The following is a 19,292-nucleotide window of genomic DNA, read 5'->3' as shown; positions in this document are numbered from 1 at the left end:
TATAAGGGATGTAACACGTCTCGGTAGCCGTGTTATTACCCTTCCTAGAACTTAACACGTTCTCGGAACACGCCTCTCCCATCTCGCGCCAACCCTCGCGACCAAACTTCTCAGAAGAACATGGCGTTACGCTGGGCGCGGGCGGGTGGGAAGGAGAAATGCTAACTGGAAACTAGCCATGACCCTAAACTACATGCAGAATAATGTACGTACTATGTGAAGAAAATGTACTCGAAATGAAGGATCAATATATTATAACATGCGATAATATTATTTAGGCACGCAAACTTCGTAACAGATCTATTTTAATTGTCTGTATTCCATAGTTGCATTATCGCATAGCGAAAGAGAGACATTCCGAATCTTTCAGATCCATGTAACAGAAGAATATGATGGAAGTTTGCGGTACATTTTAACGCGAATCATCATAGCAACTTGGAGACGAATTTCACTAGGGTTTCTAAGTGTTTAACGCCTGGAAATGCTACACCAGTTTTATGTTTATTTGGGAGTTGCAGTATTATTGACCTCGTTTATAATGGACAAGGTTTGTATTCCACAAGTGGATTTTGTTTCCTAGCTATCTATATCTAAGTAGTATTAATAATTTAGACTGTGAACCTTTATAAGAACTTCTCCGCATTTGCTTAATGACGAGGAAACCCCAGAAAACTCATTCAAGAGAAGCCGGACTATTGATAGATATCAGTAGGCCTGCCGTTTCACTCGAAGAGATCACGGTATTTTATGCCGTGTTATCATTTATTGTCTTTATTACCTGTACTTTCCTAACCATGAAAGATATCACCTCTCGTGATAAGCCATTGTGACTTACTACGGAATAGATGTGCCTTAGATCCTTACCGATGCTTCTGCATCGCGCCCCGGGTTATGTCTTTCGCTTTTCCGCAGTCCGAGGTTACGAGCTAGTAATGTAAGTAACCGGGATGGTATTTTAAAGTTTATGTAATAAATAACGATGCATAATTGGACTCACTCTGTTACGGACGTCAACACGGGAAACGGCCTTTCTAGGGACCGCCACCGCGCTGAATAATGTACTTAGAATAACGGACCTCAAAATGTGCTGCCCCTACATTAAAGACTAATACTTGTTACTTACGGGATTGCCTTTTCCATACCGAGGCATTTGGAATAGGAATTTAGTTTTTATTATTATTAATTGGTTAGGAATTTTTACTTTTTAACTCTACCGCTCTCTCTCTCTCCTCGCGGTATGCGACGGCCTAGGGGGGGGGGGGGGGGTAGAATGGTGGGGCAAGGTATATAACATGTGTTTATAAAAATAAACGATCATTTTTCTTCTCTGTCGTTTGGCTTTTACTCATCTCTACTCTTTACCCCCCGACCCGGCTTTCTACTCGACTTCACTTCCCTTCACCCTGGACTTGAATTTTAGTCTTCTCGGTTTCCTGACCGCGGCGAAGTGAATCGGACACTTCCACCTGAAGTAAGATGCCCTTCTGAGGATGCCCATCTCCGGCCTTGACGAGACGCAACTGGGTCACCTAGCCTCCATTGCCTTCCAACCAGTGGACCGGACCGTGCGCTCTAGTGACTGCAGCGGAACCACAACACGACGCCGGGGCCGGTAGCGCGTTAGCTACACACTCATTTGCAGTCTTAAAAACAACTCTGATATTATTTTGATATAATCTTTTCATATCACCGTACGGGTGCACCTGGATTTTCACATTTGAAGTTTTCATTTAAATGGAGGAAATCAAATTATGCCGAAGGAAACTTTGGCTATCAACTCTTGTCCCGAATAAGGGAAGCATTAGCATGAAACTCCAATAAAATCGAACCGAACATCCCCAATACCGATTCAGGGACGCCCAGACCATTAGACTTAAGAGAGAAAAGGCACGTTAGAGAGCTTAGTTTACAGTAACAGGTTTCACATAAACAAACGTCAGGCTCTCTTATGTAGCGACAGACTGAGACTAAAATATATGTAGGTAGTAAGTACTAATGTATGACAATCTGCTAAAAAAGGCTTTATATAATTGGTATTTGGATTCTTATTCATTATTTAAAATTATTTAACTTTTTGTACATAATGTTATTTGTACATTGGCTTATTGCCAAATGGCAATTTCTTCCAACCAGCCAATAAAATAAAAGTTTTATTTTTATAATTCAAGTCACAGAACATATTCAATAGAAAATAAAGATTAAAAAGCTAAAGATATATAAAAATAGAAATAAACGTATTTGACTATAAATGACCTTAAATCAAAACTATTACTCAATGGGAAAAGGGAAAAAAGAGGAAAAAGGAAAGGAGGGGAGATTAAGGAAGAGAAAGGAATTATTATACTTATTCTTATTATTTTTATTTCGTATAAACGCCAAATCACATAATTCCTTGATGCACCGAGCTGTACATGTACATATTTGAGGAAATACCAGTAAAACATGATTTTAGTTAAATCTAAGATAAAAAGAATATGTTTGTAGCAAATAAGTTAGTTCGTATGTGCATAGGGTCTGATATAGATAGTTAATATATAGATAATTAGATTTAGGTAAACATTACGACATTCATAAAATGATGTATGTGATAGTTTAAGATTGAATAAATAATATTTATAACTGTATTATTTTATGTTCAAGTGACATTATGTATTCTTAGCACATATTGACGATTGTCTGTACTTTATACTGATGTGATGATAATAACTAAATTAATTAGTTATTCATTTATTATAAAGTGGTTTTAGTTTTCCCAATAATAGTCATTGGTTTAGAAATACTTAAAACACGAAATGTGTTCACCTTAGAACAGGCTGACAATTAATGTTCCAATTTTATAGTGTTCAATTAATTCCCTGGTAACAAATCTGTATATATTTATGAATAAAAATATGGTATGCGAAAAATCATAATACTTAATGACAATCGAACAAATGTGCAACAGTTGAATCGAAATATCTAATATCTTATATTTCGAAATATTATCTTTAAGGAATGAGAAATATTTATTGATAATAAGTTAAAAACATTTAATAACGAGACTTTTAATAAGAACATTGTTATTATGAATATCATAGAAAAATGGCGATTTTTTTAACACGTTAAAGGGAAAAGATATTATGAAAACAATCAATAAGTTTTTTTTTCATATGTATACACTTGCATTTAAAAACTTGCTAACCTTTTAGCGTTCCTAGTATAACATATCGCCGCCGTTTAGGCAAAAGTAAAAAACCCTAATAATGAAGAGTTTTGAGTTAAATATGCCATTCAAAGCGTAAAATATGTTCTTTAAGATGCAAACATCACTAATGTAACTGAATTTTAAAAAAGTTGCGAAAATCGGCATTATTCGTTTTTTACTATGTGACTTTATATTATTATATATTTTAACGTAAATAAAATCACGTAAGAAATATTTCTTTAAAGAAATTTATTTTTAAACCACAACATAATAATAATTAATCCAAATATGTATTTCCTTTATAGCTTGCATTGCCCAGATTACAAGCAAACGAAAGTCACTTTTTTCAGTCACCAAATTTTAGCCACCTTGCCTCATTGAAAACCTTCCAGATATTTTTGAATGTATCAGAAGGAAAAAAATACCGATGGAATTTATAAAAAAGACACGAATGAATTGTGTTGTACATATAAAACCTTCAAAACACAAAAATCTAATTTTTCCTTGGTCTTCAAACTTTCAAATTGCGATTTCTTGCGATTTCTGAAAATGATATTTTTTGGGTGAGTGACTTTTGCCTGAACGGTGACGACATGATACTTGCCATTTTTTGCTAAAAAAAAATTGTCCTTGTCATAATTTATGATATTTACCCAAAGTATCACATACTTACTATTTATTTCCGTTTTACAAAAGGGAAGATTTATACCCAAATTCTAGAATAATTTCAATATTACCGTTGAAATATCGTGATTTTTAGCTGGAAAAATTTTGCTGAGAAAATATCCTCTAATTATTATTATTATTTTTATGATTATTATTTTTTATTTTTTATTATTCGTCATAGGCAGTCAGCCTTTGCTGACGCGCTGACGCGCTGACATCTCGTGTATTGCTTTTTGTCTGCGTTCTTCTTCCTTCAAAAAAGCATCATTGCAATAAAAACTACTTTTATTATATTTCCTAGTACTTTACAAAGAAATATACATTTTAAAGTATGCGTTAGATTTATAGGCATTTTAAAATAAAGTATCACGATACTGAGGGTCTCTATGAAAAGTTCTATTTTCGTTTTAGTGTTGATTGAAGACGAAATCTAATCTCGAATTTCATATATGATACCCCTCCTCCCCGAACGAGACTAATTAAGAATACAAAAAAGTTGTGAAAATTTGTAATTAAAGCTCGAATAGATTACATCTCACAAAGTCCACATTCAATTAATGAAATAAACGCTAATTTGCAGCCCAAAAAAAACAATCTGTTTAAGGGCTGTAGCTCAATCACAAATAACTATCGACGTGCTAATAAGCGACGTGTTAATTTCTCGCCATGGTTGTTTATCGTATTCGCGATCACAATGGAACATCCGCGAACACCTAATATTAAATGTCAAAATATTTACGTTTTGCGACGTATAATCTTACTGCGCAATCACCTATCCTTCTTAGGATGGATTGCCTTAAAATAAAAATAAAAAAATCACATATTTGAATTTCACCGGTGTAAATATAGAAAATATTCCAAAACGGCTATTTTTATTTATTTATTTAATATTTATCATGCTATTCATTGCATTTAGCCGGCAGTTGGCAAGCTAAATGTCAAGAAAAGCAGTCGCCATAGTAATTAACATTTATTTTTCACTTTTTTGTATTAGATACTCCTTACTATTTTGCAAATGCAATAAATTATATAATTTTTTTATAGTAAACGACAATTTTTCGCCGATCGTATTACGAGAAAACAAACCGACACGAGCGTTGACTTAGAGATTACACACGCGTTGACTGCGAGACGTTGACGCGTAGACTGCGATAACTTAAGCATGTTCATTATTGTTCATTGTGAACGCTCAAACGCTTAGCATGTTTTTAAGCATGTCGATAGTTATTTGTGATTGAGCTACTGGTTGTAGTCCCTGTCGTAACGTGGGAGACATGAATTAGGGAATCGAGATCAGATGGTCTACTCCTACTTTTTACATTTCCAGGTGCCTACAGTTAATCAAAATATTTGGATATATTACAATAACCAAAGTACGTAGTACGTATGTATATTTCTTATTCAGATTGGTGTATTGAACAATGACAACAAATTGTACAAATATAGGCTCAATCTAGGTTAGACGCCGCGTTTGGAGAGACGGAATTTCAATTTCACATATCGCGATTTGAATTGAATTTAACTTTACCACTTTACTGTGAGTTTGGTAAATTATATGGAGGGCATAAGTCGAATATTGTCATTCGTCCTTATGACCATATTGCAAACACAAAGGATGAGCAAAATCTGTATTTCCTTGTGTCACAATAGCCTATATCCATTTTAGTAATTGTTTACATTTAAAAACGTATATTATGAACATTTTAAGATATTATTTTGCTACCTTTTTGCATTTTGAACATAAAATATACATACAGTGCGGCGTGATCCCACAAAAATAAGAGAGACGCTGCACTTTATTTTTATTCTGTTTTTTTTTTACATCTTTCATAAGAGTGAGTGCTTCGGGAGGATAATATTGCATACTTAACTAAGTTTTGGGTATAAATTGTCAAAAAGATCCGAAATCTAAGGATTTCAATGTTTGTGTTCAGAAAATTATTTTGTTACAAAAAATAAAGCTAAAAAAATAATAATTGGGATATGTGCAATCAATATGGTGTCAAAGAAATCATAATACAGAATTTAAAATAAAATAGATTTATAGGTTACTTCCCCCACTTACCCCGGCGTCTCTTCCGCAGAGTGTAAGAGAGACACCTGTTTGTAGTGATCGAGATTTTATTTATTATTTTTTATTGTTAAGACATGATTAATCTCTGTATTTAATTATATTGATAGATAATGTGTCTTTCGTGTAGTGTTTAATTTGATCAAATCCTGTAACATATTTAAAAACAAAATATTACATGAAATGGGCGGCATCTAACCTGCATTGACCCTACTTCATTATGCGTTATATAGTAATATATTGGCGGCCTCCGTGGTGTAGTGGTCAAGACACTTGACTCACGCACGGAAGGTTTCGGGTTCAATTCCCGGTGAAAACGCAAAAATTGAAATGTGGTTTTTCTCAAGCCTGGGTGCTTTGTGATATAATTCACCACTGTAATTGGGCCTCCTAGCCTGTTGTGGTGCAAAAAAACAAAAAAATAAATAAATAAATACGTAGCATATACTAAAATCAACCACCAGTTTCTCTAAAACACCTCATGGAATTTCAATAATAATAATGGCTTTTGAATTAGAAGCGCCAACTCTAAACAAGAATAGCAATTACAAGTCAAAACATTTATTGAACTTTTAGTGCGTGATCTGGGCACGTTAATAATTAATGAATTCTTGAATCAACATCGAACTATGATACATACTTCTATATTTGATATTATTATAGATAAGTACAGTTCGGAATGGGTACCTGAGTAGTTGTTAATAGAACCAGAATTTAATTGTTATTCTGAAATTAACTGGGAAATTTCCCGATAGTACTCTCATGCCCTAAAAAACTTCACAAAAGAAAAGTTAAAGTATCATAGAAAATGGAAACTTTCCCGTGATCCATCAGACTACCAATTATTTTTCTTGATACGCAATAGGCAGAAGAAGATATGAAAATTCGATTATAATGAATACACTGAATAGATTGAACTCGGTATCCAGCTGGATATTTAAAAAATCTGGTCTTACGTGGAATCTAAAAGAATAACCCCAATAATCTTCGACCACATGACATATAACTCAATAACAGCACAAGGTAACACTGGGGTAGCGAATCCCTCCTCGCACTGTTTCGGATCGGTGTTTTCAAATCCAACCGCGACACATCTTCATACCAAATATACCGATTCCGGATCTATTGAAATATCTACTATAAATATTAACAATAGTAACACGGTTAAATATCTACTAAAAATAGACTAAACAAAGGGACCAGGTACAGATTGCCTGCCGGGTATTTTTATATCTAACTGTGCTCATAAATTAACTCAACCGGTTTGTGCAATATTCCAAAAATCAATTAATCAATGTTGTTTTCCAGATATATGGAAGACTGCCTTTATTTCTCCAATCTTCGAGAGTGGAGATAAACACGGCGTCTCCAACTATCGACCAATTGCTGAATTACCGATCTTAAGCAAAGTACTAAAAAAAATTGTCTACGAATAATTGTACTCAGCAACCGGTTCACCAATAGTCCCTAACCAGCGCGGTTTTGTTCGCAGTAGATCAACGGTTTTAAGTCCGCAGTATTCACTGACTTCCTACATAAAAATATGAATAATATACAGCAAATCGACACAAACATCATGCTTAGTAAACTTTCTATGCTAGGAATTCGGGGTGATTAAAAACATGGATAAAATCCAGCCGCAACCAAATTACTATGGTAAAGGTATTAAATCTAACCCTGTTGAGGTAATCTCAGGATTGCCACAAGGATCCTATCTAGGCCCTTAACTGTTTATTTATTACATTAATGATATTTCCAAATGTTTTCTCCACTGTAATTTTAGTTTGTATGCCGAAGATATGAAAACGTATTGTTCAATTAATTCTCCTTCTGTTTGTGATGCCATGCAAAACGATTTAAACCGCTTCGTAACATACCGCCAAGAAAATGACATAGCCTTAAACGTCTTGAGATGCCATAAAATTTAATTTACTACGGAAAGAAACAAATATTTTTGACCTATTATTTCAATAACATTAATATCTAAAACAAAAACAGCTGCAGGAATTTGGGAGTCATCTTAGACACAAAACTTATTTTCAACACTTATATAGAGGCTATTTTATCAAAATCAAATAAAATATGGCTTACTAATAAGAGTATGTTAACCGTTCAAAAATTAAAGCACTGCCATCGTACTGTATACCTCATAAGTCAGAAGTCACTTAGAATACGCCTTCTGCATCTGGAATCCTCAATACAACATTTATATAAACTTAATGGACAAAGTAGAAAATAAATGTTTTAAATACATGCAATATAAATTCCCTAGCTTCAGTTATCTGAACATGCGTTGCCCTCACAAAAGGCGCATGATTGCGGTTTAATTATTTGTTTGTAATTTACTTAATAATCGGATCGATTGTGCCGATTCGCGGGCTTACATAAATTTCAATATTCCCCTTCGTCGCACTAGACATACTACGTTACTGAGCAACGACAAATGGAACACAAGAGCAGCTAAGAATTCTCTATTGAGAAGAGCGATTAGTAATTTTTCAAAAGTTGAGAATATGCACGATCTGGACTTATTTGACGACTCAGCCCTTCGCCATAAGCGGAAGCTGAGTCTCATTGATAATAATAAATATTTAGACTCTAAAAAATAAATAAAGGTAAAAACAAAACTACTAAATCCACTATACAAATAAAACCAACACCTTATTCGCAACAATGGAGATACCAACACAAAGAGAGTCACGTGTTATACATATTCTCGTCACATTTTGTTGTCCTGTTCAGAAATCGTATTATATACGAGGGTTGCTACTTAAGTTTTGAGATATGGCAACACCAGTGTGAATATGTTAAATCTGACATTGTCACCGTAAAGTTTGTCATTTTTAATGGTAAACGTACTCAAAACGTTTTGTCATACGAGTGATATTTGTGTTGTTTACAGATACTTGAAACATTAATTTTGTTAAAAAAATGGAACTAAATCATGAAGATTGTCGTGCGATGATTTTCTATGACTTTCGAGGTGGATTAAACCAACAACAGTGTGCCGATCAACTCGCTGTGACTTTTGGTGATGAAGCACCATCTCGAGCCGCCGTGTTTCGTTGGTTTTCTGAATTCAATCGTGGTCGCACTTCGTTACAGGACGAATTTCGTGAAGGTCGTCCAAAATCGGCTGTTGTGCCAAAAAAAATCGATGCTTTGCGTGAATTGATATTGCAAGATCGTCATGTGACATACTGTGAGATTGAGGCATGCTTGGGCATTAGTTTCACTCGCATACATTCAATATTGCATAAACATTTGGTCGTCAAAAAGATTTGTTCGCGTTGGATACCACATAATTTGACAATCGCTCAAAAAAGGCTCGTGTCGATTGGTGCAAACAAATGTTTGAAAAATTCAATCGCGGTGCTTCAAGACGTCTATAAGATCGTGACATGGTCATGACATGATCATGGAGCGATGAAGACGAGGCAAACCCAACAAAAGTTTTTCGCGTACGAAGCACTTCGAAGCAAATGGTCGCCTGTTTTTTCGAAATAACTGGACATGTCGTCACCGTTTCATTAGAAGAACGTAGAACGGTCAATACTGAATGGTAAACCATCATTTGTTTGACAGAAGTGTTCGGAAAAATAAGGAAAACCAATTGCAGAAGACGAATCATTCTCCATCACGACAATGCAAACTGTAACACATCAGCTCAAACAAGTGAATTTTTGAGCATTCAAAACATCGAATTGATGGGTCATCCGCCGTACAGTCCTGATTTGGCATCTAATGATTTTTTCTTATTCCCGCATATCAAAAATAAATTGCGAGGTCAACGTTTTTCGACGCTTGAAGAAGCAATTGATGCGTTCAAAACACATGTTTTGGATGTACCTTAATCGGACTGAAAAAAGCGCTTCTAAAATAGGTTCAAACGCATGCAAAAGTGTATTGATCTTCACGGAGAATATATTTTGAAAAAACAATAAAGCCGTTTTCGATTATAAATATTTGTTTTTACTTGTCTATCTCAAAACTTAAGTAGCAACCCTCGTATTGGGTTGTGTGAAAAACATCATTGTATTATACCGCTGTGTGCACAACAATAGACATAAATAAATATATAAAACATATCCATAACATATTACAACAGAGATGGAGAACATTTTAGAGAAGAAAACGTAGAAGTCTAGGCATCTACGGGGCTTATTTAAGTGGTCACTTTACACATTGTGTAATATTCACGATTTTTTAATGTTAGTATTTATATAAAATTATTTGAGTCTACTAAAACAGTTTATTTTATTTTTAAACACAAAAACAAAAAAATCGGACTATTGTTTCGCCTTTTTAGGGCATTTTGAAACGAATCATCGAACGAAATCGTGTTTTTAGAGGAATATTTGGTAAGCCTCTATTTTAAAGGCATGTCAGCTGGTGGGAAAGGGAGAATGTGGAAGGAAGTTGTGGAAAATAGACTTCAATATCTAAACCAGTTGAGAAAATAATACTCCTTGTATTTCCTTCTCGCAACTGGCGAGAACCGAACCCTCGAAGACAGTTTCACAGTTGAGCGCCTGAATACTGTCGTCGCGGAAGTAAATAATAAAGCTGATAGTCCTATGATAATGAACATAACTCAGGCAACCAGCAGTGAATTTTACAAAATATCACATGCAAGAGCTGTGTGGTAACTACGATCTTGAGTGAACGAAGAGTATTTGTAGTAAATATCCAACTATATCTCGAGGTAACGAAGAATATTGATTGTATATTTTATTTAATTCGCTGGGGAAAGGGGTGGGCAAATCACCCAAAGCTACCCTTTAGGTTTTTAGAACTATCGTCGCTGTTCACCTCCCTTAAACTGTCAAAAGTAACGGTTAAAAACCACCCCATCGCGGAGGGGGGGAAGAATTGGTATGCATTTATAATTTTATTCTAGGCTCCGCGGAACACAACTGCGTCAAAACTATACAGTCACGGGCGACTACGAAACAGTTAACGTTAACTTCAAAGACTTTACCCCTTTAGTCCTAGAATATAATATAAAAATAACATTTCTTTTGTAATATGTTTACACTCAATGGCACATTATATTATAGTAAGGTACGCATTTTACACGCAAGTCACAAAATAAACACTCTTTGTGTGACTTGTTTATTATTTTTTCTATTAGAAATATTTTGCTTTATTGAGTAGTTTAAATGTTGGTGACAGGCGCCGTGGCGCAGTTGGTTAGACGGCTATCTGTGAAACTGGCGTCGCGGGTTCGATTCCCGCCAGTTGCAAGAAAAAAAACCAAGAAAGATTTTTTTTCTCAATTGGTCTGGGTGTTGTGGTGTATTTTTCATTACCTCCTTCCATATTCCCTCTATCCCACCTGCTGACAAGCCTCAAAATAGAGGCTTAGCGAGTTACTCTTCTTCAAAAATAAAAAAATATATAATAATGAATAAAAACAATGTTTTTTGTTTCTATCAGAAATATCAGTATCCTGAAGGGATGCTTGCATACCATTTTTGGAACTCGGGTGGAATATGCTTTTCTTATTCCCTGAACGATACTCTATTGACATATCAAGGAAAATAGTTTGGCCTGAAGTGCATATAGGACTTAGTGCATTTGCTTAACAATATTACCTCATCACTAAGTCAAAATATACATTTTTTGACTTAATGCTTTTTCGCAGAATGCCCACTATATGAGGGTTATTCGAAAGTTTGATTCGGAAGAACTAGTGACGTCGTCCAAAATTATTTGTTTTTATTATTAGTTTCGTATATTTTTAAGGAACTTCGCAGTACAATTTAATGCTCTAATTTCTACCGGGCGTAAGAAAACATTTTTTGCATCCAATTTTCCGTAGCACTGAACGTCCTAATTGTTTTATACACCCACCTGGACACTGGACACAGACCATGTTCCTCTTTTATTATTGTTTTTCTTCAAATAATAAATATTTTTTTCACATAACTTAAATATTATATCGAAGTGATCGTAGAATAACGTTGGACGTGCGAAAAATGCGACACTAACTTTTATTTATGTTTGAACTTCAAATGGTTATATAAAGGCTTTATATCCTGGGTTTAAAAAACAAATAATATTTATAACTAACCGAAGTACTAAATTATATAATATATTTTTGTATTTCAAGTTATGAGTGTCAAAAAAAATTCAACAGCTCTCATGCGTCGTTGTTCTACGATGAAGATGATATTTTTCGGTACAAGAACTGTTTTGTGATAAAAGGATCTTAGCATGTAGAGGGTTAACGGCGATACCCAATACCCAGTTACCATCATGCTATTTATTAAGGATAGATAATATTAACACAGGGGCATAAAGTTAATTTCATTTCGATTCAAATTTAAATAAACAGTCGGGTTTTATTAGAGACACGAAATTTGTCGATTTCTACAAACACGCGATAGCTTTATCGTTATGACAATTTTATATTATTTTAAAATCAGAAATGCGATTAAATATCCAGAAAACATATTAAAGTATCGAATACTTTAACATATTACTAGAGATGGAGAACATTTTAGAAAAAAGAATGTGCGAGTCTAGGCAATTAAAGGTTTTATGACTTGTCATAGGCCGGTTTAAGTGGCCAAGGGGGCAATAACAATCGGAAGATACGGAATCTATACCTTCACAATGACGATATAGTTTAAGATAAATTCTCCTGAGCGATTACGAAAATTTACTATCGATCCTGTATCTTCAAATTTTGGGTAGGTACATCATTATATACCAAGGGGACGGGTAACCCACGGTACACATATCTACGCACTGAAGTGACATACCTTCACTATGACGGTATAGTTGAAGATAAATTCTCGCGAGCAATTATGAAGATACGTTATCGACCCTGTATCTTCAAGTTTTGAGATAAGTCCATCGAAATGTACCGAGGGCACTAGTACCCCACGGTACTCATAATCTATGCATTCAAAATGTCTAAACGTGTTATTCAACCGAGCATTTTTTTGTTTTAATTGCGATTCTTTACAAAATTTAATGGTTTTGAGGTGGCTACTTTTTACCTTAGAAGCCTATTTAGAATACTATAGAGAAATAAGCAAATTTATTTATTTCTTAAGATCGAAACTCCCTAGGCCTAGGCAGTGAAATCCAGCCTTATAACAAACAAACATATAATTATTATTCTAAAAATAATTGATTGTGTCTGTCATGTACGGGCCCGTTTCACACGTATCGCGCAAATCTACGCGGTCCGGTTCAATTGGGGTGGGTAGATACTTATTTATTATTTTCTTCTTTGGTTGTTTTTATTTGGTTTTTACTCGCGGGTGAAAATTTTGCTAAAGAAATCGAGTGAAGATTAGTCGGCTTCATGGTGTACTGTTTCGTATATTTACCTGCCGATTGACAAATAAAATAATAAAAAAAAAGTCAGTCCACCTTATGTTATTTCATGGTGCCGTGCCTATGTTGAACGTTCGACTAAATTGGTGGATAAGAACTGACCTTTAAGTAAATCGGACTTATTTCCGTCTGATAAAATTTATCAGTTGAAGCTCATTCGGTATTGCACCGTCTAAACGCCGTGTATGAGGGAGAAAGCAGTTTAAATTTCTCGCTTATAACTCCAATGAAATTCATTAAAATTTCAAATGTCATAACATTAAACATGTTGAAAAAATCACAAAATTTTAGTAATTTTAGTAGTACATGTACATTATTTTTTTTTTTAAATTGGCATTTTTAATATTTACTTCCTTTTTCTACTTCCTTCCTGTTCAACTTACTTTCCTATCCCACTTCCTTTTACTCCTAGCGATCTGTAGGTTATGTTTTTTCATATTGTTGTCTTAATATTTGTAGTTATTTTGTATGTTTTGTTTTAAAATAGGTTGTGTTGGTTTTATTAATTAAATAAATACATTTTCAAATAAATAATTATTATTTTTTTTTTTTTTTTAAATATATCAGTTAGTTTTATTAACAATATTGTGAGTATGTCCAAATTTTTGTAAACAAAGCTGGATTTCACTCGACGAACAACAGGAATGTTCGTAACTTCCTAGGGAGTGAAATCCAGCCTTGTCTACAAACATTTGAACATACTCAAAATATTGTTGAGAAATTATAATGTTTAGTAGCGATAACATAAACATTTTAAGACCAAATAAGAAAATAATATGTTAAAATGAAAATTTGAATAATCAATTAACGATTACCTGAACGAACAAAGAGCTTCCACAGGAGCTTATTTGAAATATTAGACTAATGAACAAAAAACAAGATACATTCAATAATGTGAACTTACCTTTTTCTTTCTTCTGCCAAGCTAAAGATGCACAAAGCAGCGCCAAAGTCTTCCCTGAACCCGTAGGACTCTCCAACAATGCATTCTGATTAAACTTTATTCCCTTGATGACCTAAAAATGATAATTAAATACAAAATTTCAGTACAAATTCAAAAGTAATAATTAATGCATACCTACATAATAAAATTCATATAATCTGAAAATAAAATATTACGAATAGACATATTATTAAACTCTTAAGATACTTATCATACTTGCAGTGATTCTCTGTAATCCAGTCTGCGGAAAATATAGAAACCTTTCTAATTTTACATCATTATAAAAAAAATGTGTTAAATGTATAAAAATGTCTGAATAATTTTTTCACTCTATAAATTAAATATAGAATGTAAGAAAAATCCCCAGCAATTTTCAAACAAAAAGAAAAGCTATTATTATTATTCTCGGTTCATACCTCTTGAATTATGGTTAATTGATTTAGATTAGAAAGAAAGTTTACAAAAATTGCCGAACATAACCTCGAAAACCTAAAATTTACAAAAAAAATGTTCATCGTGGAAGTCTCGTATGAAACATTTGGGGTCGACGAACAGTTAAACTTCAAACAAACATGAGATTTCTTACGAACACTAACTAGTTGCGGCCTACGATCGCCCCCAAAGGATTAGAAGGGTTAATTTTGTGATCCTGAAGTTCAGACTGAAAGTTAAGTTAATATTCTGTATAAATCTATAGTAAAATAACTTATAATTGAGAAAATGCAAGGGGTGATTAATATGCTCCACCCCAGACTTGCTTAAAGTTGACTTATCAAGCTGATGTGTACGGTATCAAGCTAATATGCCTACATGTTGAGTACTGAGCGACAATTTGAAAACCATAATGTTTTACTTCCTATAGGCCACTAACCATCACAAAATGTTGTTAACTAAACGCAGATAAATAATCAGTCATACCGAGGAAGTTTTATGACTTTATGAACAGACACAGAGTCGATAAATCACAAATGCAATACATGACTTGCTCAAAGTCATGTTTTTTTCAGCCTTCTGTATGGGTGCAAAATGCACTTAAAAGAAGAAAATATTAACAAAATCAAAATGCAATACACAACTTGCTCAAAGTCCTGTTTGTTTCAGCCTGCTATGAGTGCAAAATACACTTAAAAGAAGAAAATATCAACAAAATCAAAATGCTATACATAACTTGCCCAAATTTATGTTTTTTACAGTCTTTTGTATGCGTATAAAATGCACTTAAAAGAAGCCAACATTATAAAAATCAAGAATTATTGATGTGAATTAAAAGGTGCATATTCTCGGAGTAATAATGCACGATCCGTTTATAGAGATTCCATTTTGCTCTATTGCACAGAACAAAAGCGTAGCAAATTTTTAATATATTGAGTTTTTCTACTGACATTTCTTGGTGGAACTGCATTTTAATTATAATAATAAAAATACTTTGTAGTTTTATTCCACTTTTATTTATAATTATTTTATAAATTTTTTACCAGTGACCGGGTTTCGTCGTGACCGACATCGTCAGACTGGTGGGAGACTAAACAAATTTCTATGTTATATACAAGTGCAAGCAGGGGTTGTAAATCATGATTTTATATAATTATGTAAGTAAAAGAATTTAAACTAAAATCATTTAAGTATAAGGTAATAACAATTATAAGAATATACGTTTTGTTTGAATGTATATAATAAAAACTGGTGTAAAATATATAATTTTATGAAGTTTTATAACGAAAATGTATTTGAATTACATGTATTTAAATTTAATTAAAACTATAACAGGGGCCGCTGGTTGGTAGTTCCATCGACAGCTATGTCTCCGGGCCCGGGGGTGTAATTAAGTTATTCTTTTATTTACATAATTATATAAAATCATGATTTACAACCCCTGCTTGCACTTGTATATAACATAGAAATTCGTTTAGTCTCCCACCAGTCCCTGACGATGCAAATTTTTAGTTTGGTTTTTGGTTTAACATAAGAGTAACAGACGGTTTCGTCGCTGTTCTTTCAATTCTTGAACAGACTGCAGACTCGAGTACTTTCAAAAGGGAAAAACAAAAAGTTTTTGTAACTTTGTCCAAATGTTTGTAGATGTTCTGTAAATTCCTAGAATTCCATATTTCTTTATCTAAAACGTTCTCCATCCCTTTGGTGATTTGTTAAAAAGTTTTCGATTGATAAATATACATGTGCGGTAGGACTTTATCGTGTACAAGAATCGTCAATTTTATGCAGCAAACAGAACTAAAAAATTTCAAAGTTATTATATTTACCATGTTCATAAGGGATATTTGTGCAGGATATGGCTTGGCAGGAAATTCCACGAAGACGCCATTTATCATTCGTGAATCAACAGATTTTGGATTATTGGTACTCTCCGTAGAAACAGTAAGGGGTGCTGCAGGCGCTGAATGATTATTGTAAGACGTTCCAGGTTCTATTTTAATAGAATTATTAACACCATTTTGAGGAACACTGCTCGGTGTTTCATTTTCTGTTTTCACAGTACGACTATTTGAAAATGAATACTTTTCATAAAAAGCTTTGAATTTATTTCTATTATGGACGTTGATCGGTTCACTCGTCTTTTCAGGAGACTCGAATATTTCGATAATATCTTCGGCTGTAATTTTTTCTGGAGTACGTTCGTCAGAAATAATTATATCTGTACTGCTGTCATCTTCGGCAACAGACATTTTTATTGAGAACTCCCTGTTATCACTGTAAAACAAAAAAAAAACAATGTATAACGTTAGTAAATAGTATAATGAATGTTTCTTACAGTAAAATAATTAAAATACCACTCTCACTAAATTAATTTATAACTAATAATGGTGTTTTATACACTGACCAAACACAAACATTCTTAAATTAAATATTAAAATCTTCTTTGGATAGCATAATAATTAGTTATGTGCAATGTTTGTGTTTAACATAGACAAACCGAAATTTTATTGACGAATAAACAAAATAACTTAATTAGACATCTAAATATTTAACATACTTTTGATAAAAAGTATACTGTTATCAAATAAATTAAATTAAAATTATCACCTGGGATACACAACCTGTAGAGCCTTAATTGATTACGATTTATTCATATGAAAAGGGAGAGCATATCACGTTTTGAATACTTAAGTATAGGTAAAGATAATACAACCCATTTAGATATGATATCAATCCTTAATGGAATGCCATGTATTGTGTGATTCGACGCCTCCTGTGCTTGAGTTGAGGTTATGTTTATTAAATTTTATGTACGGTGACAAATTGCGCGAGAAACTTAACTGTTTTAGAAAAGTGATCCTACCATAAAATCAAATGCGTGCGGTTTTAAATGAATTAAATATTATATCGACTAACAGAAGGCACGAGTTTAAAATTCAAACGTCTAAAATCTGGTAACGAAAAACCAACAACGAAGAACTGTCAAAAGCGAAGATAAGATTATCAGTTTGACAGCCCGCGCAATGTATTTTAACAGTGAAGTTAGCTACGCTACAAAACATTGCCAGTACGCTAAAATAATAATCATCACTATTAGAACGTTTGTACTTACTTATCGATTTCAAAAAATAAAAATGGGTGATTTTGACAGTACATTATTTTCGGTATGTAGTCTTAAGCATATTTGCCTACCACGCACCACGTCATGGGTTCTGTTTCTGGAAAAGTTGAGACTAAATACATGGCTAAGATACATATTTTATTTTCAAATTTGTTCCAACAGAGAGGGAAAATATTTTTGAGAATGTAATGTAGAAGTCTAAGCATTTGCAAGGTTTATGATCTGTCATTGGCTGGTTTAAGTGGCCACTTCACACACTGCAACATTCAGATTTTATTTCTCACTTTATATATTTTATCTAGTATCATATTTATAAATGCCCTCCCGGCGCTTATGCGAATTAAATAAATAAATATTAACAAATTTCAGATTTCATACTTTTCTTGGCATCATTTTGTAGAGGGTCAATTTTTAGTAAAAAGCTTGTATATTCAATTGTTTTATACATACATACATGCGTATTAATGTTTTTTTATTGATATTTGGTAATCAAAGACGTCAAACAGTTCATTGTAGTGCAACTAAATGGCTTAATAATTACTCTGCTGTAATATGACAATTTGTGACGTTTGCTTTTATAAATCCATGTCACAAAAATCGATATAATAGCTATTTTTTTACCTACTGCTTCATTTGAAAAATAGCATAAAAGTATGAAACTTGACCAACAACCTGTTGCACCGTTATAAAATAATCTTTTTCTTTAAAACATTTTTTTTTAGCAAATTCGATGTTCATATTAAACTGAAAAATGGCTCAAATGTTTTTCAGTTAGTTACTAGATTTTAATACTTACGGCGCCAAAAAAAGCAAAAATTATCAAGAAAATTGCGGATAGTGAGTTTTTGCTTGGGGTCGATAATTTAAATTTGATTGCTGGTGAGAGGATCTGAATATCCGTTTGCACAGCGCGGACTAAAACTGTGCATCTCGGGTGAGCTGAGTTTGTGCCATGTCTAGTGTGAAAGCATTATTATTAATGGATATATCTTCCTCTTCTTCTTAAATTCCCTTTCCGCACTTAATGGTAAATAGGGCACTGCATTGGTACACCAATCGCAGCGTATCTTGATTATTTTTGTTACATGAAGGAAAAATGATCAGTTTTACGTTTTAGGTTGCCAGTCCAGGGACTATGAAATATTCTAGTGCTAAAACACCGCTTGAAATTATTATTTCACATCAACCGTGTCGGGAATCGAACCCGAGACCTCTTGCATGACAGGCAAACGCGCCGATCACTACACCACGAGGCCGAAAAAGTAGTCTACACCAAGTAGGTATAAAAATTGAGAAAAGTGTTTTCAGGCGTTGCCCAGTAAGTAAATAATTCAGTCAGACAAATCTCACCAACATCAATAAAGGCTTCAGCTCCTTAACTTTTCAAAAATCAACACATGAATTATTCAAAGAAATTCGGATATTCAAACATGGGCAGAATAGTGAATATTACATAGTGTGTAAAGTGGCCGCACAAACCCGCCAATCACAAGTCATAAGTAAAGATTATTTATTTAAA

At 33.5% G+C, this 19,292-nt stretch overlaps 1 protein-coding gene across 2 annotated transcripts in view; it reads right to left on the bottom strand.

Annotated features, from left to right (window-relative positions):
* LOC148285815 (Fanconi anemia group J protein homolog) overlaps positions 1 to 17,690 on the bottom strand; it is a 185,592-nt gene extending 167,902 nt beyond the window's left edge. For both annotated transcript variants that reach the window (XM_088228454.1, XM_088229199.1), the window contains exons 1-3: positions 17,260 to 17,690; positions 16,479 to 16,926; positions 14,179 to 14,290 (exon numbers count right to left, since the gene is read on the bottom strand). In XM_088228454.1, coding sequence (XP_088084580.1) covers positions 14,179 to 14,290; positions 16,479 to 16,901 — 535 coding nt within the window. In that variant the 5' untranslated portion in view covers positions 16,902 to 16,926; positions 17,260 to 17,690. The remainder of the gene's footprint in view (positions 1 to 14,178; positions 14,291 to 16,478; positions 16,927 to 17,259) is intronic.
* Positions 17,691 to 19,292: the final 1,602 nt, after the last annotated feature.

The sequence above is a fragment of the Micrasema longulum genome, unplaced genomic scaffold, assembly GCF_059751315.1.
Source record: "Micrasema longulum isolate JH-2025_06_02 unplaced genomic scaffold, ASM5975131v1 h1tg000002l, whole genome shotgun sequence".
NCBI classification, from domain to species: domain Eukaryota; kingdom Metazoa; phylum Arthropoda; class Insecta; order Trichoptera; family Brachycentridae; genus Micrasema; species Micrasema longulum.
The sequence above is the reverse complement of the archived record's forward strand: the minus strand, read 5'-3'. Positions and strand labels throughout refer to the sequence as shown.